Source organism: Azolla caroliniana, unplaced genomic scaffold (genome assembly GCF_043228905.1).
Source record: "Azolla caroliniana isolate FFs.n. ecotype wild unplaced genomic scaffold, voAzoCaro1.0.p SCAF_3, whole genome shotgun sequence".
Taxonomy (NCBI): domain Eukaryota; kingdom Viridiplantae; phylum Streptophyta; class Polypodiopsida; order Salviniales; family Salviniaceae; genus Azolla; species Azolla caroliniana.
In genome coordinates, this window is record NW_028230438.1 from 26,068,888 (window position 1) to 26,093,880 (window position 24,993).

The 24,993-nt window shown below is 36.5% G+C and overlaps 3 protein-coding genes across 8 annotated transcripts; 1 reads left to right on the top strand and 2 right to left on the bottom strand.

Annotated features, from left to right (window-relative positions):
- The first annotated feature begins 2,084 nt into the window (after nt 1-2,084).
- Nucleotides 2,085-11,437, top strand: LOC147866904 (calmodulin-binding transcription activator 3-like). 2 transcript variants are annotated; one of them, XM_087317431.1, is made up of 12 exons: nt 2,085-2,180; nt 2,269-2,463; nt 4,535-4,660; nt 5,300-5,415; nt 5,500-5,585; nt 5,690-5,735; nt 6,085-6,750; nt 7,303-7,749; nt 8,276-8,967; nt 9,475-10,060; nt 10,578-10,871; nt 11,033-11,437. In XM_087317431.1, the coding sequence occupies exons 2-12, from the start codon at nt 2,424-2,426 to the stop codon at nt 11,132-11,134; spliced, it is 3,201 nt and encodes a 1,066-aa protein (XP_087173557.1). In that variant the 5' UTR covers nt 2,085-2,180; nt 2,269-2,423; the 3' UTR covers nt 11,135-11,437. The 2 variants fall into 2 exon arrangements, with proteins under 2 accessions (XP_087173557.1, XP_087173556.1); XM_087317430.1 differs by having other exon boundaries at nt 2,130-2,463.
- A 1,101-nt stretch (nt 11,438-12,538) lies between these two features.
- On the bottom strand, nt 12,539-15,220 carry LOC147866905 (LOB domain-containing protein 15-like). Its single transcript, XM_087317432.1, has 2 exons — nt 14,862-15,220; nt 12,539-13,290 (listed from the first exon to the last, which is right to left on the bottom strand). The coding sequence occupies exons 1-2, from the start codon at nt 15,084-15,086 to the stop codon at nt 12,811-12,813; spliced, it is 705 nt and encodes a 234-aa protein (XP_087173558.1). The 5' UTR covers nt 15,087-15,220; the 3' UTR covers nt 12,539-12,810.
- A 5,360-nt stretch (nt 15,221-20,580) lies between these two features.
- On the bottom strand, nt 20,581-23,996 carry LOC147866906 (uncharacterized). Of its 5 annotated transcripts, none has more exons than XM_087317436.1 (5): nt 23,128-23,996; nt 22,371-22,487; nt 21,269-22,279; nt 21,113-21,156; nt 20,581-20,950 (listed from the first exon to the last, which is right to left on the bottom strand). In XM_087317436.1, the coding sequence occupies exons 1-4, from the start codon at nt 23,773-23,775 to the stop codon at nt 21,142-21,144; spliced, it is 1,791 nt and encodes a 596-aa protein (XP_087173562.1). In that variant the 5' UTR covers nt 23,776-23,996; the 3' UTR covers nt 20,581-20,950; nt 21,113-21,141. The 5 variants fall into 5 exon arrangements, with proteins under 5 accessions (XP_087173562.1, XP_087173560.1, XP_087173563.1 ...); XM_087317434.1 differs by having other exon boundaries at nt 20,581-20,986; XM_087317437.1 differs by having other exon boundaries at nt 21,105-21,156.
- Between the last annotated feature and the right edge of the window lie 997 nt (nt 23,997-24,993).

Genomic DNA, 24,993 nt, shown 5'->3' on the forward strand with positions numbered 1-24,993 from the left:
ATCTTATGTGGTCTTCTAGGCCACTTTGGCCTCTTAAATTATGTTAATATACTACTCTTTCACTTTATGACGTTAAAAGTGTTCCACAAAACATGTAATCCAATCTTGAACCGTAATGACCATCCATTGTGTTTTTTAGGGAAGAAGCACAAGAAAAAGGGAAACGACGTTACTTCTCAACCACAAACAAGTTGGTTTCGTAGGTTCAACATGAGAAAAGTGCTAAGCCAGACTCTCCTCAAGAAGAACACATTTGTGTCTTCGTGGAACCTACAAAGTCGTTCATCATAGTGATGGTTTAATGCTAGAAAAGTGCATGATAAGGGTCTCCTTCAGAAGAACATCTTTGTGTTTGGTCAAAAGTTGATAGAGTGTAATTATTGTAAATTTGCAATATCCTGTACTTTATTTTTTTCACTGTCATAGCGCCAATTTTCTTTTAAACTCAAAGTCCTGGTTTAGGTGGTGCTCTTATGTTAGGTGATGCTCGAGCTTAAAACCAATGAGTTCTAGCATGTGGAGCCCATTGTGACATAATTCAAGGCGTGTAAAGCTCAACACGGTAGAACCCAAAGAGTTCTACCCTGTGAACTTGACACAACTCAAAGAATTCTATTGTGTGAACTCAACACAATAGAGCTAAAGATTTATATAGTGGGAACTTAAGATGGCAAAACCCAAAGTGTTCTAATGTAGAGCTCGCGTAATAGGGATTGATAAGTTATGTCATGCACAACCTCTATGATAGAAGGCACATCGTTGCTGCTATTGTAGGCCACATCAATAGATGATGCCATCAATCGTTTCCCCCAAGCCTAGGTTTCACTCAACGATACTATTTCTAACCCTTCCCCATAGCTAATTTCCCTCTAAATCTTATACACTACCCAAAGAAAATGGGGGGCTTAATGTTCCCCCAAACACCCCTACATTTCCAATAAAATACACATAGATATATAAATACTAATTCCTAAAGTGCTACCTTCCCCCCACTAATTGACCTTTCAAGACTATACACACACTAACACAAAGATTGTACATGTACATAACACAGACACAACTATGCAATAGCACAAAATACACACAAATTTACACATAAACACTACATGCATACACGAGCAATAATACACATAACATAAAAATACACACCCCCGTCATCTCACACATACATAACAACATGTTAGCACATAAAAATAAACAAACACACAATATTCTTTTCCCTCTTGCATTCACATGTGCACACATTTACTCCAATTGAGCCCTTGAGAATTCCTATGAACAAAAACACACACATTGCACGAATTCAACTTCACATGGTCATATATCCGCTCCAACAATGCTTACTACATCCTTACATATCATCACAAATCTTCTCTCTCTCTCTCTAAAGTACATCATGGGCTTTGAGAGCAATATGTTCACTTCACTTTTTGATGAAAATTCAATGAGATAGTCATAACTCTTAGTAAGTGGTCATTTATTGATACCTTTAAGCTATCAGTCAATACCCTCATAACTTCTAGAAAAATTTATCTCGACAATCTTAATGATGTCCCACAAGTGTTTGCAAAACGTAGATAAGAGTAGATTGCTCAGTTTAGATTCTTGAAACACAATTTAGTTGGGGCGTCCACTTTGGTCAGCCAGAAATCTCTGTCAAAGTTTCACTATATTATATGAGTTTCTGAAGATTGGGTGGATCATGATTCATAACAACAAGAGTTTGAAGTGGAGCATCGGGAATAGGAAAAAAGTCAATAGACGAGCCTCAAACTCAGTTGTCAAGGTGTGAATGGTGTGCTTCAACTCGTAACTGTCGTAAGCCTAGTAGACCGAGAAGGTGTCATATTCACTTAGTAAAACAAAAGTAATAATAATAGTGTTGCTTTTTCTTGTGGGGGCCGACTCCCGAGGGGCATGTATTAAAATTTAGAACAAAAATACTAAGGGCATCGGCTATAATTACCTAATACTACACCCAAAGGGTATTTTTCTAATAGTATTAACCCAAAACAGATATTATTCTTCAAATTCCAAGAGGAAATATTTTCCTTGAATTTATTGATTTATTTGTTCGTTTGTTTTTATGCTGTTTGTTTTTTCGGCACTGCTAACCGGACAGAGCTTGAAGGTCGAGAATAAAAGGAAAAAAAATAGGAAAAGAGAAATAGAGAATAAATGTAATTTCTCTCTTTCGTTTTCTTTTTGACTAAATTTCGCTTCTTTTATTTTGCTTGTTTGGTCCAAATTTGGGTCTTCTATTTACAGATACTCTCATCGTTAGGGTTTGATCTATCGTCTCAGTTCCTTAGGTTGAATTTCTGGGCATTTGTTTTCGCCTATTTACAACAAATTATTTGTGAATTCTCGAAGAAATTTCATCGTGTATATATATACACCTATATTATAGCTGGAGAAAACAAATGGAAAATCGCCTCTTTGGAGGGTATCCAAACAATACTGGTAAGTTAATTTTATTCATATTTAATATAAGTTTCTTCTTTTATTTTGCTTTTGTACCATCCAGAATATCCATCTTTGATTTGCTATAGAGATCTAAAGTACTCTGATGGAAAATATACATGTTAATTATGACATGCAGAAATTCTTAGAGATTTTAAGGCAATATTCCAATGAAAAGAATACCTCCTGTTAAAGCTACATGAACAATTTCTAGAAGTTCTTAGGTATTCCAATGGAAAGCATACCCATTAATTATGGCCTAAATAAGCTCAGGAGATCTAAGGTATTTTAATGGAAACAATACATATTTGTTACGATGTCAACAATTTGTAATGTTTCAATTGTGATTAGGGTAGGTGACGAGGACGATTTTATTGACCCTCGGTCTATGGGTGACCCTTGTTGTGAGAAGTTGAGAATACCGGTATACACTTTCATTATTTCCCTAAATCATAGATGACCAGGATGGGTTTATTAGCCCTGGGATCATGCGTGAACTATGAGATATGAACACAACTGTGTATTTTTGTTACTTTGCTTGTAATTGTGACAGAGAGCTAGGGCAGCTTCACTGGCTTAATATTCTGTGTGATGAAAACACCACTGTACAATTTCTAGAGATTTAAGACATTCCAAGAGAGTAAAATTCAGCTCAGGCATTTAGGAGTAATGAAATCTAAGGCATTTAGGAGTAATGAAAACTAGCTTGAAAGCTATTCTATTAGGGAGTAAAATTACCAGGACAAGGATACTTGCTAATAGCCACAATTATCTAATACAATTTTGATAAAGAAGAAGTGAAATGAGCCAAACGAGCCTTTAGGCATCAAGCCTATGTGCTCTTGAGACACGAAGGTGCTTTATGAAACATGTCTATCTAGAGAAATTAGTAAAACAAATTTTGTAGTTCTCTCTAGAGAGAAATTAGGAACAACGATTCTTCAGCTCAGCAAACACTGGGACCAGAACATGTACCTTAGGAAAGTCTTGATAGAAAGTTACCAAAAGTTTGGAGGGTTTGAACCTTTCTGACAGTGCACTAAACCCTGACACAATTTGTTGAGGGCTTAAACAGGACACTGACATGTTATTATTTTATTTCACTTCCCTTTTCTTGTAATTGGTAAGAAATTGCAAGGTTCTGGTTCCAGTGCGCACAAAGTTTTGTAAGAAGTGGAGGTACCCTATCTGTCATTATATGAATGAATGAAGTTTTCCAGTATTAGGACATTCTGGTGGTACCAGAAATTGATTTACAAACGAAGTAAACATCATAATGCAACACATTAGAGGCCTTGTATGGCATGATTGCAACAAGGGACATAGGATATGGAAGATCCAATATCCTATGGTATATGACAGACCTTTTTGCATTTAGAAGTGGCCATCGATTAGTATTTTATACTGCTTTGAAGTTTCCATGATGGTAATGCTTCAAGACATAGACCTTTATAACATGATATACCCACCCCAACTTATGTACACAATCGAGTTCTTCAATGCCTTGCACTGAACAAGGAGAGGGATCACGTGGTTAAACACATGGCATGTTTTTACGAGCTCCTTTGGGACAAAATAACAGGTCCTAAAGATTTTACACTCAAGAAGCCTCACCCACTCATCTATCATCGGAGATTACGTATGACTCCATAAATGTAGGATATAATAAATGATGACAACTAGTTTGTCTACAAACCTCACATAATTCTACATTTTATACCTTATATACTCTCACATAAATGATTGATCGAATGCAACATGGCAAGGTCAGGATTTCAGCCTATGAGTTTCACCTGTAATGTATTTAAGGTTAATTAATTATCTTCGTTAAGATTGATGACGGGTGTTAAAATCATTGCTTCTCCCCGTTATCTATCTATTTTTGAAAAATATGCCAGCAGGAAGAGAATACAATAATGTGCTAGTTTTAAACAATTTCCAGTGTGTTTATGCTTTCACATATGTCTACAAACAGGATCACCAATGGGTTTGTTTTCTTTTGGGTAGTATGTAGATTTCTCTGTTATGTTTACGAAGAATGAGTACTTACTATTTCTGCTGTTTTGCACAGATGCTACGTTATATCAGATTCTGGTGGAGGCTCAACATCGATGGCTGCGTCCCCTTGAAATTTGCGAGATTTTAAGCAATTATCAAAAATTCAAACTTACACCAGAACCACCACACAAGCCACAAAGTTAGTATTATCATTTTCAAAATCTCACAGCTGTCAATGCAGGGGATAAAGTGGAAAACTATCATATGCATAACTAAACAAACAATCAACATTACTATGTCATAATAGATATTTCAAGGGAATATTCCATTAGGAAGGGACAGGAATAATCCTAAGTGAATTACAAAGAATGGAATGCATAATTGATATTTCAATGGAATATTCCATTAAGAGTGGATGGGGATAATCCGTAGGTGAATTATAAACCATTATTGTTTCAATTTTCAATTCCATTCTTTCTTTTTTTCCGAGAAATTTTCTGATAGTAATATCATGCTATAATAGTGTATGTCTGTCACATTTGTGTAAAACTTTCTTTTGTCAGCAGGATTTTATACTGATAGGATAATGGTATCAAATTCAATTGGAGTATTTTTAGATATTTGTGATGCAAAGGTTCATCTTGCAGCGTAGCAATACATCTTAACTTTTAAACGATATCCCTTGGAAATATTTTGCTGTAGCTTGTAGATATAGAAATAATTTTCAAACAGTTCATGAAAAACAACAATTAATGGCTAGATGAAAGCGGTTACTATCAAATGATTGTTAATTGACTGGTAAAATTTCCTGTTTTTGTTTTTTACCTATTTATATTAGGTGGTTCGTTGTTCCTCTTTGATCGTAAGGTTCTAAGATATTTTCGGAAGGATGGACACAATTGGCGCAAGAAAAAAGATGGAAAAACTGTCCGCGAGGCACATGAAAGGTTGAAGGTGAGCTTGATAATTTTTTCTTGTTTTCATATGGCTTGAACTGATGATATGGTGTAAGATTTAATGTATCCATGTGCTTTTTAGGCTGGAAGTGTAGAAGTTTTGCACTGTTACTATGCACATGGTGAAGAAAATGATAATTTCCAACGTCGGAGTTACTGGATGCTAGAGTACGCATCAAATTCAAGTGAAACATCTCTGATATCTAATAGCATATTTATATATACTAAATTTCCTATGCTCTAAACAAAACCTTTTGCTGTTGTAATTTCAGCTCAAATGAACACATAGTTCTGGTCCACTATAGAGAAGTGAAAGAGGTGGGTTTATCAATTCAGTTCGGATTTATTTAAACATGTTACAGATATGTTGCTTCTTATTTCTTTTTCTCACTCTTATAGGCCAATTTCGGCCTCATGGATGTTAATATGTATTTTGACTCTTCTTTCTCTATCTCATTTACTAATTCGTGCACTGACATGCACTGAACTTGCAAATTGTAAGGCCAGACTAATTTTTTATTTTTGTCATGGTATATATTTCCCATTTACAACTTAAATTATGGTAAAATGAATATGAAGGCATTCATAAGCCTCATTTAGTATTAACATTTGCATATGCTCCATATAAATTCTATTTCGATTCATCCATATCTTTTAAAAAAATCAGGGAAGCAGGAGTGGATTGCGTTCTCCTAACAGTTATACAACCGAAGGAAGTCCATCTATGGGGAACTCTAATGTGATTACAGGAGTTTCTCCTCAAACCTCCCCGTTAGTTTCTCCTCGTGCCTCAAGTACTAGTGCTGACTGGAATGGGCGAGCAAACTCATCAGAACGTGATGAAATTGAATCGAGTGAAGATATGGATAAGTATCGTGTTAGTGAATTTGAGTCCAAGCCTTCTACCACCATGACTGGAGGAGTATCAGGATTAGGGATGGAAGAACTTGGCCGCCAGCCTTCTACATCATTTCCTAACATTGGTAGCTATGACCGAAGCTACCTTCAACATTACAAAATGGAGAACAATACCATTGCAGCAGCGTTAGGAGAAAGTGGAGTTTATGCCACAAATATGATTAAAGAAAATAATGATGTGATACTGCCTGGTAATTCTGATTTGCCACAATGGGGTGAGGTTCCAAATCAAGGAAATGTGCAGGGAAATAATGAGAGTCTACCGAAGTATCAAAACAAAAACGAAGAGAAGAATATATTAACGAATCTTTTGGTTGCATCACATGAAGGGATGGTTCAACGATTAAGGTCTAACCAAGCTCCTGTCGCAGACATGTATTCGATGACAGTGACTCAACCGCAAGGATCTTCAGAGGTAAATATTTCTTTGAACATTCTACCAGAAAGTTAAACAATTCAACAGCTGCAAACTCTTTAAAGAGCGATTCTTAGAAAGATATTCTATTCGGAAATTCTCTCTTATTTTTCTTACAAGTTTCGATATGTGGATGATAACTGTCAGAGTATGTATGAGATATGGAAGCTGTAGCATTTCGTATTTTCTGGATATAAGGGCTAGTCAATGCTAGAACAATGTAACCTAAAGGGTTAGAAAAAAGATAAAGAAAACAGAAACCTAAAGACCTCTCCAATTGCATACTTGCATCTTCATATCTCTTGAATGTAAATGTTCAATTCATCTGCATGCTTCATGAACCATGTTGTAGGAATATTAATGAGGTGCCAGACAATCAGAGGCCTATGAGCTAATATTATTCCAGAGGAAGTAACTTTGGTTCCTTTATTTCCATTCAAACAACAATGGGATAATTATGGATTGGTGTATATGGTTCCATTGTCTGTATTCTATTACATAGAAATATATTTATATATTACTTCAGAATAACCGATGTGTTTGAGAATACAGGGATTGAACAGGCAGAACTATGACATTCCCCCTCCTAGTGCTGCTTTAATAGAGTCTTACCGATCTCATCTGCAAGTCCCTAATGCAGATGACGTGAAAACGTCTACCTCACAGCCTGAAGTTGGCAAAGAATCTTCTTTTATGAACTCGTATTCAGGCGTATTCAGAGATTTCCAGGTCGATGCTGTACAGGATAATCTTGATACATTAAAAAAGTATGATAGCTTTGGAAGATGGATTAGTCAAGCTATTGGTGTAGATACTGGCGAATCAATGTTTCCTTTGTCAACAGATGCAACATATTGGGCAAGTACAGCAACAGAAGCACCAAGCTTTGTGCAAAGGATGCATGAAGATTCTGGATTTATCTCATCCCTTCCTCAAGAAAAGTGTTTCAGCATCTCAGACTATTCGCCCAGTATTGGTTCTTCACAATCTGGTACTAAGGTAAATACTGATTTCTCATATATATATATATATATATTCATCTGCTTTGCTCCTGGCATATTTTCAGTACCAATGACTAGCTGAAAAGAGAACGTGTATCCTGGTTTTCCAAAGGCTGGAATACATCTTGTGTCTTTGCCATACTACTTTGTTGCAATGCATCTGGGTTCAGAGTTTCAAGTGCTATGTTATCCACATATTGATGATTGTTTCCCTGTTTGTTTCTTGAAAAAGTAATTCTCACATATGAGGCAGTTTTCCCAGTGGTAGTTTTCCCGTCAATTTTACATAGTGCAGTTGTAATCATCACATAGACCTCATAGGCCACGGCTGCCCTTTAAAAACAATAATATGTCTTCCTGTCTTTTTAGTTTCTGCACCTATTGGCATAGAACAGATCTTAAAATTCAGCTGATTTGCATTGGAATCACATTAGCTGTATAACTTTGTCCATGCTTTGTAACTATTTCTTGAATTAGATAGTGATTATATGTTCGATAACATAATATGCAATCCAATTGTACAGGTTCTTTTAACTGGTACCTTCCTGGGCACGATTACCGATCCGTATCAACAGAAATGGTGTTGCATGTTTGGGGACGTTGAAGTACCAGCAGAGTTATTGCTACCAGGTGTTTTCAGATGCTATGCACCCCCCCATACACCTGGCAAGGTTCCCTTTTATGTTACACGCAATGATAGAAATCGATGCAGTGAAGTTAGGGTGTTTGAATATTATGCCAATTCACAGCCTTTGTCTGCCGAAGAACCTGAAAGGGCAACTTTAAATAAGAGGGATATGCTGTTTCAGATCCGTCTTGCACGAATGCTGTCACACAAATCATTATCCACCAAACCTGAGGAATCAAGAGGTTTTCATGCTAATTTCAATTCTTTGTTCTTGTTTGAAGAGTGGGAACAACTTGAAGACCAACTCATAGAATCTGGTGGTGGGGCTGGTGGTGGGGCAAAGAGTCTGAAGGAGCAACTCATTCAGAATCTATTGAAAGAAAAGCTACAGCTTTGGCTTGAAAAGCTGGTCCTAGAAAGTGACAGAGGTCCTGCAATCCTGGATGATCATGGATTGGGTGTTTTACATATGGGAGCTGCACTTGGTTACACTTGGATCATTTCTCCTTTCGTAAATGCTGGTGTTAGCATTAACTTTAGAGATTCACGGGGGTGGACTGCTTTGCATTGGGCTGCACATTGTGGCAGGTAAATCATGTGGCCATATCTGATGAGAATCACTCTCTTACAGGAACATGCAAGTTAACAAATCAATTTGTCATGACTTTCTTGTCTGATGCTTAAATTGTTATTTCGGGAATAATGCATCTATATCACAATCAAATATTTATTAGACACAAACTTGAATACTTATTGTCAATACAAGCATTCTGTCAATTTTGCAGTGTATGCTTTTCATGCATATCATTGAATCTAGGCCCTTGGATATATTCAGGGTATTAGGAATATGGTTTTCACACCACAAAGACAATAGGATGCTGAACCCATCCTAGTCATCTACCCAGATTCCACAATATTAAAGTGGAAACACATTATGTATTCATGGGTATCTCATTCTAGAATTTTTCGATATGTTGATCACAATGTTTCACTGTCTCCTGCATGGTCTTTCAGAACAAGTAGTTAGCTTCCCTCTAAGCAGTATTTTGATGTTCGGTATATCTCATGGGAATGATTTTTTGTGATCTTTTACAGGGAATCCATGGTGGTAGAACTTCTTGCTAATGGTGCTGCCCCAGGAGCTAAAACAGATCCCACAAGTGCTTTTCCAGATGGACAAACTGCTGCTGATCTTGCGTCTTCTGAAGGACACAAAGGAATTGCTGGTTATCTCGCAGAATCACTCCTTACAGGACATCTTCAATTGATGAATCTGAATCCCAAGTCGAATGAGATAATGTCTACTGATGCTCATAATCGATTAGAAACTGTGTCTAAGAGGGCTATTTCACAACCGAATGCAATCGAATCAGAGCAGCAACTTTCTCTCGCTGCTGTAAGGAATGCCACACAAGCCGCAGCACTAATTCATACCGAATTCCGATTGCAATCTTTCAAGAAGAAACAAGAGTCATATGGTCTTGAGGAAGATGAATATGGGATATCTACCAGGGAAGCACATTATATTGCTGCTGCTCGGAAATCAAACACAAACAGAGTGATTTATGATGATGATGATGCACTTTCTCAGTCCGCGGCTGTACGCATACAGCAGAAGTTCAGGGGCTGGAAAGGCCGCAGAGACTTTCTTTGCTTCCGCCAGAATGTGGTGAAAATTCAGGTATTGGACGTGGGGGAGGGAACTATGCATGCTATGAATCCTAAACCTTATATGCATTATTAGTATGCATTAGCAGGAGCTACTTATGAAGATGGTTACTTGGCTAGTTTAGGCCCCATTAGCGATTAGATGGACTTTTGGCCAATCAAGTTATGGAGGGATGGCAATTGTTTATGTTAACAGCTAGCTACCCTTATGCACTCTTCTTTCTATATTCTTCGTGGGGAGGCAGCAATGACTTTCTCTTCTGCAAGAGTGGTGAAAATTGCACGTATTGAAAATGGAAGAGAAATGCTACAAGTATAAGCATAACCATATTAATTATGAGGAGTAATCAAAGACTAGAGAAGAGGCACACAGAAATTTTGAACAACTTTTGAATAGCTAATATAAAGCCCTGGTATTTTTTCAAAGAAAAAGAAACAAACAAGTTGAGGGAAAAGCAATAGCTTGACACCCCCCATCCTCCATTTTACACAAACACAAAATTCTTAACGGAATTTTTCTTTGTAACCAGGCACATTTCAGGGGGCATCAAGTTCGAAAGCAGCACAACAAAATCTTATGGTCGGTGAGCATCGTAGAAAAAGCAATCCTCAGGTGGCGACGACGAGGAAAAGGCTTACGAGGCTTTGAACCTTCGAAAGTTTGTATTCCGGATGATCGGGACAATGAAGATGTTCTAAAATCGGGGAGACGGCAAATAGAGCGAGGATTAGAAAAAGCTCTTGCAAGAGTACAATCCATGGCAAAGTCTCCTGAAGCACGGGAACAATATCGGAGACTAATGGATGGCTACCAAAAGGCAAAGGTAATTTAAATGAACTTTGAGAGTCTTAATCTAAATACTTCTTTTCTGTTATGAGGAGAGAACTATTTGTGATGTGAGCCATGAATCGAGTTTTAAGTTTTGTTGATTGCAACAAGAAAATTAACTTTAATGGTAACTCAATTTTACGATTATTTATATAGGTTCACTTGGAGGATGATGCATTTGATGTATCGGATTTGCTCGAGGAGAATGAAGCCCCTTCTTTTAATGATGATGATTTTACAATGCCAACATATCGCTAAGAGGCCAAGTTCACCCCTAAATCTTGCAGCTGTCTAATTTCCTCTCATCCTAATCATGGTGTATGTTTAGTGATTCAAATCGAATGAGGTACTGATGTTTTTGTGTACAAATTTAAAAAAAAGGCAGTGTATCGTAAATTTTTTGTAATGATATATTCCCCCCTAAAGATGTACCAATATTTGTCCATTTGAATAGCAATAATGGACAAAGACCTACAATTTGTATTACTAACAGAAACTTTTTATCTTTATCATTGTGACCAATTACTCGTGCAAATGATTGAACTCCTTTATTGTAGTTTAGGAAGGAACACCCTTTTCTATTATCTAGATGTGTTGTTGGATTTTAGGTTATTTTGATAGGGGTTTAATGTTATCAGAAGCATAGATGAAAAGTTATTTGTAAAGCCTAAGTGTAAGTAGTTATTGAATAAAAATTGGGTAAAGACAAATATTTGTAGGATTATAAATTTGAGCAAAAATTACATACATGACATACACAAGCTCAGGTTGGGTTTTCTGCATCTTATTATTACTCCTTGACAATTTGTTGGGAGCTATTCATGAGTGCTAGTATTTGTGTAAACATTCTTTATGCAGGTAGTGATATCATATCAATTGTCTAGTAAATTAAAACATATATGCTGCCTTGTATGTCTAAATCAAAAGCCATCATTAGAAATAATGGTTGATCTTGCAACTTAGAATCTGAGTATATAGAAAAATTCATGAGGGGGTACAAGTATATAGATAAATTCATGTGATATGTTTGTGTAGCATCATATGACATGCTTGTTTAATCAAGCCCCGTTGTTCTTGGTTAAAATTTCGTGAAGATAGGTGGTTGGTGAGTAGTGTGGACTTTTTCTCTTGCTCAATTAACATTGTTGGAGTTTTTGTATTCTTGCATGGTTAATGTTTTGACTATGGGTGCATTCTTGCTTGCTCATGGTATAGATATCTTATCTACCTATTGGTTTAGGTGATTAACAAGTCCTAAGATCGTTTGCAAAAAACACATAAAAATGAAACATTGATCATTAAAACAAGTTTTGATAGTAACCCTTTGCATTCTCATGGAAATGCTCCTCAAATTTTTTGCATATGTGAAGCCCCACTTAACTTAAACAGGTATAGTTGAGGAATTTAGTTTAGGTTTTGACACCTAATTCACCTTGGGGGAGTGTAGAGAAAATGTGACCCTACAACAAATTTAGTCAAAACAAGTTTTTGACATATAATTCATTCAAAGGGTGTGGAGAGAGAATGAAGCCTTGCAAATATATATATGTCATGAATTTTGATGGTGAATCACCTTTACTCAAGCATAAACACGTATTGTCAAGAAACCCTATTTGTATTCACATACAATGAAAGAGTTTTGTACAAGCATTGACTCCAAGATGATCTTGCACAATAAACATTTGGTTTGAATACTGAAAGATTTTGTGATATTTTTGGAAGATCGACTAAATTTGTAAAGAGAGGTCATGGCACCTCCATTCTTAGAAAATAAATGAAAGAATTGGAGATCTTAAAGGACCAAATTATGCATAAGGAAATAATTTGCTTCATAGTAATGTTAGTTGGTGGAATGGAGCACAATTAAAAATGATTATACTTATGATGCAATATTTGATTCTCTGGTTATAAGCAACTCATGAATAGCTTGCCTACTACCTACAACTTTGATGCAATTGTGACCAATAATGTTCTTTGGAATGGTTGACATTAGGATGGTGCATAGTGCTCTTTGGGGACCCATTGGTGTGGTAGGGGCCACTGGAGTTATTTGTGGTTTGGGAGGAGTTAGTTAAACTATAGGAAGGAACTATATGTGTAGTACTAATAGAAGTATTGAGAAAAACGTTATTAATAATATTTGTGTTGTTATCATTGTTAATAAGGTTGGTACCAATGTTTTGGGTGTTCACAAGATGGTGGTTAGCTGATGTAGTTGTTGTCATCTCACTCTCTTGAAACCTATACCTCATTATTTGTGTCCTAACTTCATGCAATTCAGCTTGCAAAGCTTGAGCTTGATGTTGTAAAGATGATATGACCCCTAGGCAACCATACACAGGATCCCTCAATCGTGCATTCGCTTCATATACCAAGCTATTTGCCACATCTACTCGATGGTTTTCGGGGACCTCCTACATGCATATCATCAAATTCATTTATGTACCCTAGCATCTACAAAAGGAATTATGTTAGACTCTAATCATGTTCCTAACATGTTTAACTCATGCACACACAATCTACATACAGAGTCTTTAAGATATACTTCCATGCATAAAAAACAATATTCTTGTAGATTGTCACCTCATATATTGGCCGAACATTATCAACTTGTTGTATCATGTTAAAGATTCAACTAGCTAACCACAATATTTGTATAATCTTGGATCCCATTCCCTCCTAGAGACCATGGATGGCATTATTAGCAATAGAAATCCCTAGAAGAGTATATTCTATGAATAAAACAGTTTTGAATTGAGTACTCAATTCAATGTAGTGTTTTCATTTTCCTTCTAAGTCTATAATAAATACTTTCTTTGACTTTCTTTGAGCCTGATGCCCAAAAGCTACCCTTCACAAGAAATATGATCATGGGTTGACTTTTGTTTTACAACACCCATTATTTAACCCAGTATTTCCTTAGTGGTTCATTGTAGTAGAACATAAAGGATTTATATAAAAGCCCAATGTTTTAGTCCACATTTTCTATAGTTTCCAAACATAGTCATGTTTTGCCTTAATCTCTAGGTAATGCTTATTTTCCTTGCATGGAAATGAGATAGGGGGAAATAGAAGTAAGTGGGCTCCCTTCCATGTGTGGAAAAATGTCTTCCAGCTTTTTTAATTTAAGGAGAAGTTTCCAATTGAACATGAATTATATTGACATTAAGAGAGCATCATTACGGATCCATAATGAGAGTGGGAAAGAAAGTAGAGGATTATGATGATTAAATTTTATATTCAATAGAGATGTAATGGTTACAAGTAATTGCATTTTGTTTTGTAAAGGACACTAATGCTCATACATACAAAGTCCACACCACTAGCAACCCAATGAAGCCCTAGGTATTGTTTTTCTCATGTTTTGTAGATATGTTAAGGAACATTATATCAAATACGCGTTACGATATAAACAGTTCATAGTACTATGTATGTTAATTTTAGACTCAATACATCATATACCACAACTTTAACCTAGCCTATTTAACATGTTTCTCCATCTTGTGTACTACAACAACTCTATAATGATTTCATCTTATGATGGAGAGTTAGGATTTGACCCTCATCTATATCATGTTGGTTCAAAACATATTATTCCCTAGACAAACAAAACTTTGATGTCTTCTAATTTTCATGGAATAAAATTAAAGTATGATTTTCCCTATTGTAATGCTCATACACTAAATCCCTTTAAAAACGGATTAAATGCATGGGGGTGTGCCCTTATATTATATGTAAATAATTTGTGGGAAGTAGCTTCAAAAACTCTTTGCATTATGGTTACATTAACTTACATATGTATGAGGGCCCCATGTCCACAAGGGTATTTGTGGATTATAGCTTTATGTGGTGAAAGCAATAACGTAAAACCCCCCTTGAGTTGAGCTCACATGCAATATACAATTACATATTTGCAAGGGACTTGGTCATCCAACTTTCCAAGAGTGAACATAAGGAAAATCACTAGGAGATAAGATTATCATACCATCAACATCTTGGAGACATTACTTGCACCAAAAACCTTATGAACAACGGCAAACCGATGGGGTTCCGAAGGGTGGAAGTAAGGTGCAAAGGGGCATTCCATCACGCATTTTCGACGCAAAAGCTTGCATGCCGCACATGGCATCATCGTGGTTTTCTGTGACCCTAATGTTACAGTTGTTGTCATTGGTGTTGGTGTCGGTGTTGGTGCCGTTTGCAACTTCATTGATGATGTCAAGAGTCACACTAGACCAAATGGTGTCCGATCTGTCCAAAAACTAAAAACAATTGGATTTGTGCACATGCAATACAACTATAATGTTCACTTCTAGAAGTTTGCACCACGAAGAACCTGATGATTTCCTGAACCAATCAAACAAACTTGTTGGTATTGATCTTGAGTCTATATTCATATAGTATTTGGATGTGAATTCGTTGGTGGTTTGATAATAAATTTCCAAGTACTAAACTTAAAAAGTGTAATGAAACAAATATTCTTTAAGGATACCCCTACCCTCTTGCAAGAAGTTTTAGAAGATTTTGAAACCTTAGGGGTATTGTTAGCAAATACCTAAAACATATCTAAAATTATGTATGTAATCCCCAGCTTTCACACAAATGATGCAGTGATTATTACACGCGCACACAGAATCTAGCAGCTTTTTTCCCAAACAGAAATTTTGCATCATTAAGGAGTCAGTACCTTGGTTTCAAGTTTTTGGATTATGGAAAACGATCACCAAAAGTGGAGGATGATTATTGAGCGATAGAGAAGACAAGGAAGAAGAAAGATTAGTGACCGTATATGGTTAGCTTTAATCTATGAATTTAATGGTGGTGAGAAAAAGCTTGATTATGATTCAGATGAAGATGAAGATGAAAATGATGGCAGCGGTGATGGCGGTGGTGATGATGATCTATTAACCCAAAATATGTATGATCAGGGGATTAATAGAATATGGGCCCGTAATAGAATTGATTCATCTAATAGGCCGACGCGCACACGCACACATATACATAATACATATATGATTATAAATTGATCATACGATATACCTAGATTTTCTGCAGATTGATTGTAGGTAAAACAGAAGAAACAGAGAACACATACACACTCACAGAGAGAGAGAGAGAGAGGAGTTGAGTTTTTTGAGAGAAGAAGCGCGTGGACTTCAAACCTACATACATTATACAAATACATACAAGCGAGAGGAAGAAGAAGAAGAAAAGAGAGAGAGAGAGAGAGAGAGAGAGATCGTGCACATCATCTCCCATGGATATTATTCCTATAGCCAACTCATCATCTCTCTCTCTCTCTCTCTCTCTCTCTCTCTCTCTCACTCCCATTGAATTAATTCATTTTATACTATAACTAGGCTTATATGTACATAGTACATACATACATACATACATACATACATATGAGTCTATGACTAGGCTTATACATACATACATACATGCATGCATGCATATATGATATGAGTAGTCATTCTCTCCGAATGTCTTTCTGATCTAATGAATGCTACACACACACACACACATCTTTTTTCGGTAGAAACCCCTTGGTCTCACGTCGTGTCACCTATATAACGCATGCTACATGGTGTGAACCGCCTCCAAACCGAGGTTACCTGTGTCCCATTTGTGAAGGAGTGTGTGAAAGACTAATACTACCTAAAGGAATGACCCCAATTATCACTCTCCAAACACTTTGGATCAAACAACAATTTGAGAATGCCAACTATGCTGCAACATTTTCCACCACCCTCCGTTAGAGTTACCTCCATTCCACTCTTCTTGTACTTTAGATGAGAGCCATGAAAGGGACACTATGGCATAGTTATACAACACACTAGTAATGAACATTGACAATCTTGTAACACTCTTCAAACACCAACTCACCCAAGGTTGATGATCTATCTTAATATGCAAACATCATTATGTGGTGGAGTCATAACTATCTTTTTGCGTCATCAAACTCTAACAACCTTAGTTGTGCAAATTGAGTGGGAAGACACAAAGTTGAGCACATGTGCAACATATAAATGTGTGAAGATATTATCCACATGGGCCCATGAATAAGTGATCACATGTCTATATTAGATGTTTGGATGGTGAATACTTATCTTATCGAGCACCATGTACGTATGATCGTTGTATGGGTACGTGTGGGTGCTAAGCATTATATTTATCGGGTCATGATTCTTAATTCACGTTTGTCTTCTTCATCATCACCCCTCATTTTACGAATCGAAAACCCATCAATGTTCATCCAATAGATGTGAAGTTGTATAATCCGTCCGTGTTAGGAATTATCTCTTCAATAACACTAACCCAAAAGTCACATGAGTGGTGGACAATTGAATTTATAATATGGAGCCCACATACAAAAAATTAGAATGTCATATTGTTATGGATTGTTTAACACCTACATAAAGAGGTACACACCAATCTAGAGCACATGAAACTTAAAAGAGTCTAACACGTCACTCTCTTGTATTGATCATGTATGACTATTTTTCGTGGGTTCAAATCTTCATATTTTCACACCAATTTGCTACAATATCATTTTTCCTAGACCAACTACATTGGTAACGATGTCATGGTCTCCACATGATTGGTTTGAGCATTTGAACAATTTCCCTCTCTCTCTCTCTCTCTCTCTCTCTCTCTCTCTCACACACACACACACACACACACATTTGTAAATCTCTCTTCTTGAACTCCACATGGAAAGTTTATTGTACTTGCATGTTATTACCAATCATGTTGCATATATTTTTCATCATTCATTAAATTTATGATGATGACACGAGAGAGAGCAGAACTCTTCCCTTTCAACTTTTGAAAATCTTAATCCAAGCCTTAGGCATTCCCCTACCAAAATCTTCAAATAAAACATGAAAATAAGGACACCCTTTACCAACATAACTAGCCTTGCAAATTCATAAACCCTAAAACACATAGATTCTCAAAGAAGTTGCAAACTTGAAATCTCCAATAAATTAAAGCAAGGTGGACAAGGATCAAAATCATCATTTATTTTTAATACTCATTCCTCTTGCCAAAGAGAGTTCATTTTACTAGGTATCACCAACTTGGCTTCTCTTCACTTTGTTTGCAATAGTCTCAGAACAAACTTACATGGTTTTTTCATATGTTTGAGAAACAAGAGAGTTGCTTTCAAATGTATGTTATGAATAGTTTAAGGTCTTCTTTGGGAGAGAATAATGGATTTGCTTTTTTCTTTGAGATAAAATACAAAATCTATTTTAGGATCTACATTGTTAATAATTATTGTTCCTCCAAGCATAATATGAACCATACGGACCATACGTGCATTCGCATTTGAGAATGTTTCAATCATTCGACTATGGTAAACACCCTCGAAGTATGGTATATAGTAAATAGTATACTTTTGTATTCATTATTTATTATAAGGTAAATTTTCTTAAGGTACGAAAGTTAAGGTAAAAAGTGTAAAAAAAACACATAAGAATGTTTTAATAACATACGCATTTGTTTGCATTCGTATGAAAAAGAATGTTTGGCGATGATTCGAGTATATTACGTACTATGCCCCTAAGGGTTTTTGCATTTTTGCATTTTTGCATTTTCCAAAAATAAGCCACTTTCCCATTAATTAGGAGAGATTATTACAGAAAGACTATGCAAGGTGGCTTATACATAAATATGGGAATCACCCTCCGACCGAGTTCAAGAATATGAGACTTTGTACATATCCTTTCTAACTGACTACTTAATGTAAGTAGGTACCTACAGCTATAAACTAGTGCCCTTCATCACCAACTAGTCCGAGCCGGAACCAAGGGTTTTTGCATTTGTTTTTAGAGTTTAAATAAGCTCTCTCTTTTTTCCATGTGGTTTGAATCAAAGAATAAATAAACGAAAATGGAAGCAAGTTTTAAAGTGTGATTTATGTCCGATTTATTCAAGGTACTAGAAAGTTGCCTTACACTCGGCATATGTGGCTCTTACATTAACAAATTCTTGTTGGTTAAAATTGTCTCCTTATATTAACCAAACATCCTTAACCGACATTCACATGCATGTAAGGTGGGAAAAGTTTGGCTTTTTTCAAGCCGTTGCTTCAGAAAATGTAATCGTAACTTGATTGCTTATGAAGATTGTCTAATGGCAACCTCAATTTATTTTCTTTCCCATGAAAAAACTAAAAGCCATAACAAATACGAATGGCATCAAATGTTACATGCATAGTGATGATGTAATTACATAATTATTCTATGATCATGTGCATTATAGGTAATGCTAGGCTGCGAAATTATAATGAAATTCCTACAATGATAATGAATAGAGATATACATGTTCTAGTATATGTTAGAATTTGTGGGACATCTAACGTTGCTTACATTCTATGTATGGCATAATGCATTGCTTTCATGTTGTGCATTGGAATAAAGTGTCGTGTTGACCCTCCTATTTAAAAGTCTAGCATCGCTTTCATGTTGTGCATTGCAATAAAATAATGTGTTGACTCACGTATTTAAAAGTCGTGGTACAAATACTTGCATTCAAACTAATAGCTAAAATCAACAATACATCTTCATGACATTACACAAAAACGAGTTTAGGAAACAAGTACTCCATGACATTAATGACACTACACAAAAACAAGTTTAGGAGACGTTCCATGTAAATTTTGTGTAGTTGTGGTAGAAATACTTGCATTCAAACTATTGTTAAAATCTGCAGTACCTCCCCGTGCCATTGCACAAACAAGTTGAGGCATTCCATGTCATGGTAACTCTCTTATTCATACGTCATTTTACAAACTACAATACTAAACATAAATTGAGGGCAAAATGGCATGTAGATGCAAGGGAAGGCCTCTACAAGAACATAGAGACAAATGAGAATATTCTAATGGTTTTTAATGTGATACTATTGCAAATGACAGTCCATACTATGTGTCTTGTGTGGTCATGAACGCATGGATAAGCCCAAAATTGGGTTTGAACTTCACAAGGTCAGCAAGCAAGTCAAGATGGACAAATAAGAGAATGCAGATAAACTTGATGGTTCAGAGTTGCATTTCAAGGAATGTGACGATAGCCAGACATGCATCCTCCCCATCTAAGGGATGGATATTCCACCCACCTCCCTTACGGTGCATGTTACACAAGTTTTGTTCGTGTGAACCATCCACCCTAAACCATTGGTAGATAAATAACATGCTTTCAATAAGTTCCATGTGCACTTTCCTAGCTTTCAATTGAGATGGACAAAGACAGCATAAGCTTTTTTAAATCATAGCATACACAACATACAGCATGATGTTAGATGTAAATAACATTCAATTGCAACTGAATAATAGGCAATAAAATTTGACTACTGGACAGTAATGCACCATGGCGATGATTTTTACCATTTGCATTTAACTAGGGCAAAAGCCTCACCCTCCAGTGCAATTAGAACTTGAAGGTTCTTAATTTATACCACTGTTTGATCCATCCAAAGAATGTTAATTATCATAGTTTTTCAGCTCCTAAAGATTAGTGCCTTAGGTTCTCTATTAGCAGTACAAGGTCGAGACAAAATCTCAATCAACTCCAACTTAATTTTTAATTACCCAAATTGACTTGCATCTTTGATATTATAACACCATCCGGGAAATTCTCCACGAATAGCTTTACTTTGCTCTGGAAATTGTTTATTTGCGAATGACATAGGAATACATCTTGAGAATTGATTCAATATTTAAGTTAAATTATGGCAAAACCTGTACAGTGAAAGATATGCATTATAATCATTCTGCCATTGTCAATCTATCAAATCACAGACATTGTTTACACCAGGCAATGCATCAGCATATGATGCCAAACTCACATTAAGGGTCTCGAAAACATTACTGGCAGTGCTCTTTATATAATCCACCATAGGTAAAGTGAGGAACCAACATCTTCCAATTCGACATGGTCCACACCTAGCTTGGCTATAGTGGAAAAATATGGTAGTTCAGATACACAAGGTTCCTCAAACCGAAGTTCGGTCGGTCATCCATTTTTCTGAGCAATAACCAGGTCTCCACTCATGATCACTGTTAGGGAGCTGTGTATGCAATAGGATGATCAATAGGAGTATACACTATACATACATTCAATTCAAATATATGATGATCAGTAATATATAAACTATATATAGTCCGCAAAACCATGCTCTTAAGAATATACGCAATTCAGGTGTATAACAAAGGGAATTTTACCAAAATACCTCTCGCATTCAGCAATTTGACAAATGCTCTACAATTTGTCTCTCTGCAATTTTATTTCTCCAGTTAACAGAGTGAAAGAGAGGAATTTTCTGGGAATTGTGGAATATTTTAATCAATTCCCCTTAAATCAAATCTGCTTTGTAATAAGAATTTACCATTCTTCTCGGTATAGCACGCTTAGTAGATGGTTGCCTCAATGAATCAGCAACATGCCGATCTCTTGAAATAATCCTGTTTGATCCAACACTTCTCAATCTTTCGGATTCTTTTGTGCTAACTCTAAGGGCAGCATCTTGTTGAGCTTTTAGTGCATCACGTTCATCCCTTGTAATAATCCTATTAGATGCTGCACTTCTCAATCCTTCAGCTTCTAGTGCCCTAGCCCTAAGGGCAATGTCATGTTCAGCATTGAGCACAGTAGTATGTTGGGCCCTTATTTGAGTATCATGTTCACCCCTTAGTGCAATATCATGTTGAGCCCTAAGAGAAGCATCATGCTGAGCCCTTAATGCAGCACTCTGATGAGCTCTAAATGTAATATCATGTTCAGCATTTAGAGTAGTGCTATGTTGAGCTCGTAGCACAGCATCATGTTCAGCCCTTGACATAACATCTTGTTGAAAGTTTGAAATGAGTCCATTCTTTGCGACTCCATCTTCTGACAATGATGCTGTAAAATTTCTACTGTGCAAACCTAGTGAGTCTTGGCCTAGTTGCAAATATTTCAGTGCCAATTCATCCACTTCATTCATCCGGCCTTGATTCAACAAACCTCCCCGATCTGCACGGCCATCAAGAACCTTTATCTGTGGTAGATAGGTCGCTTCAATAAAATCTACTGCAAGATGAGGATCTTGCCTTAGAACCCTATCCTCAATCCTTAAAACTTGAGGAGGTAATCTATGTTGCAATACATCACGTTGTACAACGTCGAGATGCAAAAGACCAGCAGTGCATCTATCCTCTAATGTTGGCTTCAGAAGAGATTGAGGATGTAACCTATCTTGTGCATTCCTTTGCAAAAGCTCTAGATGTGGAACACCAGTATCTCTTCTATCTCGTAAGCATGGCCTAGGAAGTGGTTCTGAATCATTCCTATCCATGCCAAGATTTATTCTTTTGCGTGCAGGTTCAACAGGGCAGAACAATTTCAACAGCCTATCAACCTAAAATATGAGCAGAAATTTGTTTAAAATCCAAAAATATTTGAGATGTATCACCAAAAGAAAGCAAAATCAAAGTAATTTAACCATGTACCTGGATAGAACTGAGCTCAAAGCTGAATTTGTTCCGTGCATAATAGTTTTCTCTAATGGCCTCTTTAAATTTGTCTTCAGTCAATGGTAGGCACTCCCTATATACATCAAACCGTACCTGAATATAAATGAAAATAATCAAACTCACATCCCTACAGGCATCAAACTTTACCTCGAATAAAGCCGATTATAGCAAGCATATAATGGGATGAAACTATGGAATCTTTTGAAAGAGAAAATTATACTACATTGCATAACCGACAGTTATATCTCTTCGACTACCTATATGGAGTTTTCATAAAGTGCTTTTCCGAATAAGATAAGTGCACGTGACACTAAAGCCACACATAAGATGATCTCATAGACACATGTCTATATATATATGTATCTCAGGTAAGGCAATTTCCAAGCAAGTATAGTTTATCTCTTCAATAGATCAAAGTTCACCTGTAACTAAGTTGCTGAAGAAGTTCTGACGTTTTTTCTCTTCAACAAACATTATAAACATAAGCTCATCTCTATAAAATCACAACGAATTGGGAAAGGATGATCCCTTCAATCAATAATCGATATGTACCTTATATATGGTGCAATTGCATATTTACACTAAAAACTCTAGAATAAACCGTTTATCTATTTACAATTTTTCCTTTTCAAATCATTGACGCTTCACTTCTTCAACAATTCACCTCCTCGACAGTTTTATCTCTTCAAAGTTCACAAAAAATAAAGGAGAAAATTGTAAGGAAAGGAAATACCTGAGAAGGATAAGAACCTTGTCCATGGAATGCTTTTGGTTCAAGGTTCAATCCACCTTGAGATACTGCTTCATAGACTCCATAGAGTCTTTTCACATCAAAATCATACAAGAAAAGAAACATTCCCGGGACAACTTCCTCTACGAGACCTTTCTTTGCGTATGGAAGCCCAAAGACCTTAAAATGGAAGCAATCTCTCTTCGTGATGGAATTGCACATGAAAATCAGACCTGAAGGTGGATTTCTAGACGAGAGATTATCTTCCCTTCTTCCATTTCGCAACGAAGAAGACGAAAATCCATTGAATTCGTTTCTCAGAGAAGAAGCTTTGTTTCTTGGAAACGAGGAAACTCCACATCCTTCATTTCGTAAAGAAGAACTTTCGTTCGGGAAAGAAGCGGCTTCTCTTCTTAGAGATAAAGTTCCATAGCCCTCACCTCGAGAAGAAGCTTCCTTATTCCGCCGATCAGAAGCCCCATAGCCTTCATTGCACGACAAAAAAAGTTCATTCCTCAGAGAAGAAGACGATCCATATCTTTCATTTCGCAGAGAAGAAGAGGATGAAGAACCTCTATAACCTTCAATGATCTCCTCCCTATCCCATCCAGAAGATCGTCTCTTCCATCTTGAAGACCTCGTCGCTGACATGTTCTCGAAGAAAAGCTCAAAGTATCACAATCGCGTTCATTCATTCTTCAAGAAGAAGCAATAAGAAGCATGATACAGAAGGAGTGGAGTAGAAAAGCTTATAGAAAAGGAAGAAGACCGTTGTTGCGTATGTGAGATGGCGAGAGGCAGACATGGAAGAGCGAGCATGCGCATCTGCAGGATTTGTCTGTGCCGGTGCAGGGGAATTTCGGGAGGAAGACGATCGACAGAGAGAAACCCTAAAGGAAGGAAAACAATGTCATAATTTGTTCTTACTGTCTTGTCTGTCTGCGTGTGTACCTTTGGAGAATTCGGGAAAATACCCCTCCCTCCCCAAGCTTTTTCGTTATTTCCAAATTTATGCATTATATGTATATACATAGTACATACATACATACATACGTATACGGTTATACCCTTTTCCTTCCTTTGTGTATGTATAGAGGGGCACTTGTGAACTGATTGATAATGAAGGGAGGGCAAAAGCCAAAGGATCAAATTAGGATGCCTAACACATTTTTAACCGGGGATGTGACTTGCACCTTTAGATTGAGATCAACTGTTAAACTCCTACTACTTCCTTATTTGTCAAGACCACACGCGCCTTAGTAAAGAGATGGCATGTTGCTGCACACACATATATCAAGAAAAAAACAATGATTAGATGTAGGAATTAGAAGAATGCATGGTTGACAATATTGAATTGTGGAGGTTATGAATAGAGGGAACATGGATCATATCACTCGAGAAGACAAATGACACCACGCCACCTCAAAGAGATGGCACACTACACACGCATCCATTGTGCCTCATGGGATTGACTTTGCTAGATTTGAGTGGTCTTATTGGTATTATTTGTTTGATCATGACAGCAATGCCATTGTTTGTTTCTCCGTCTCCATGTATAGATACTAGTGTTTGTATAGATTTCAAAGCTATATCATGCATGTTTCAAGTTAAGGCATAGAGGACTATAGTGGTGACTATCAAGTATAACTATAGTGGTGACTATCAATAAGTGGTGACTATCAAGTATAACTATAGTGGTGACTATCAAGTATAACTAGCTATCATGGCTACCTTAATTTAGTCTTAATTCTCTTTGTATGTTTTGCACTATTAGCACCTCACTAATGAACCGTGCCATTTTTGTCTTATCTTCGAATATCAGGATGTATTTGAAAATTTTCATTTTTGTTCTCACAGGTCATGATGTAT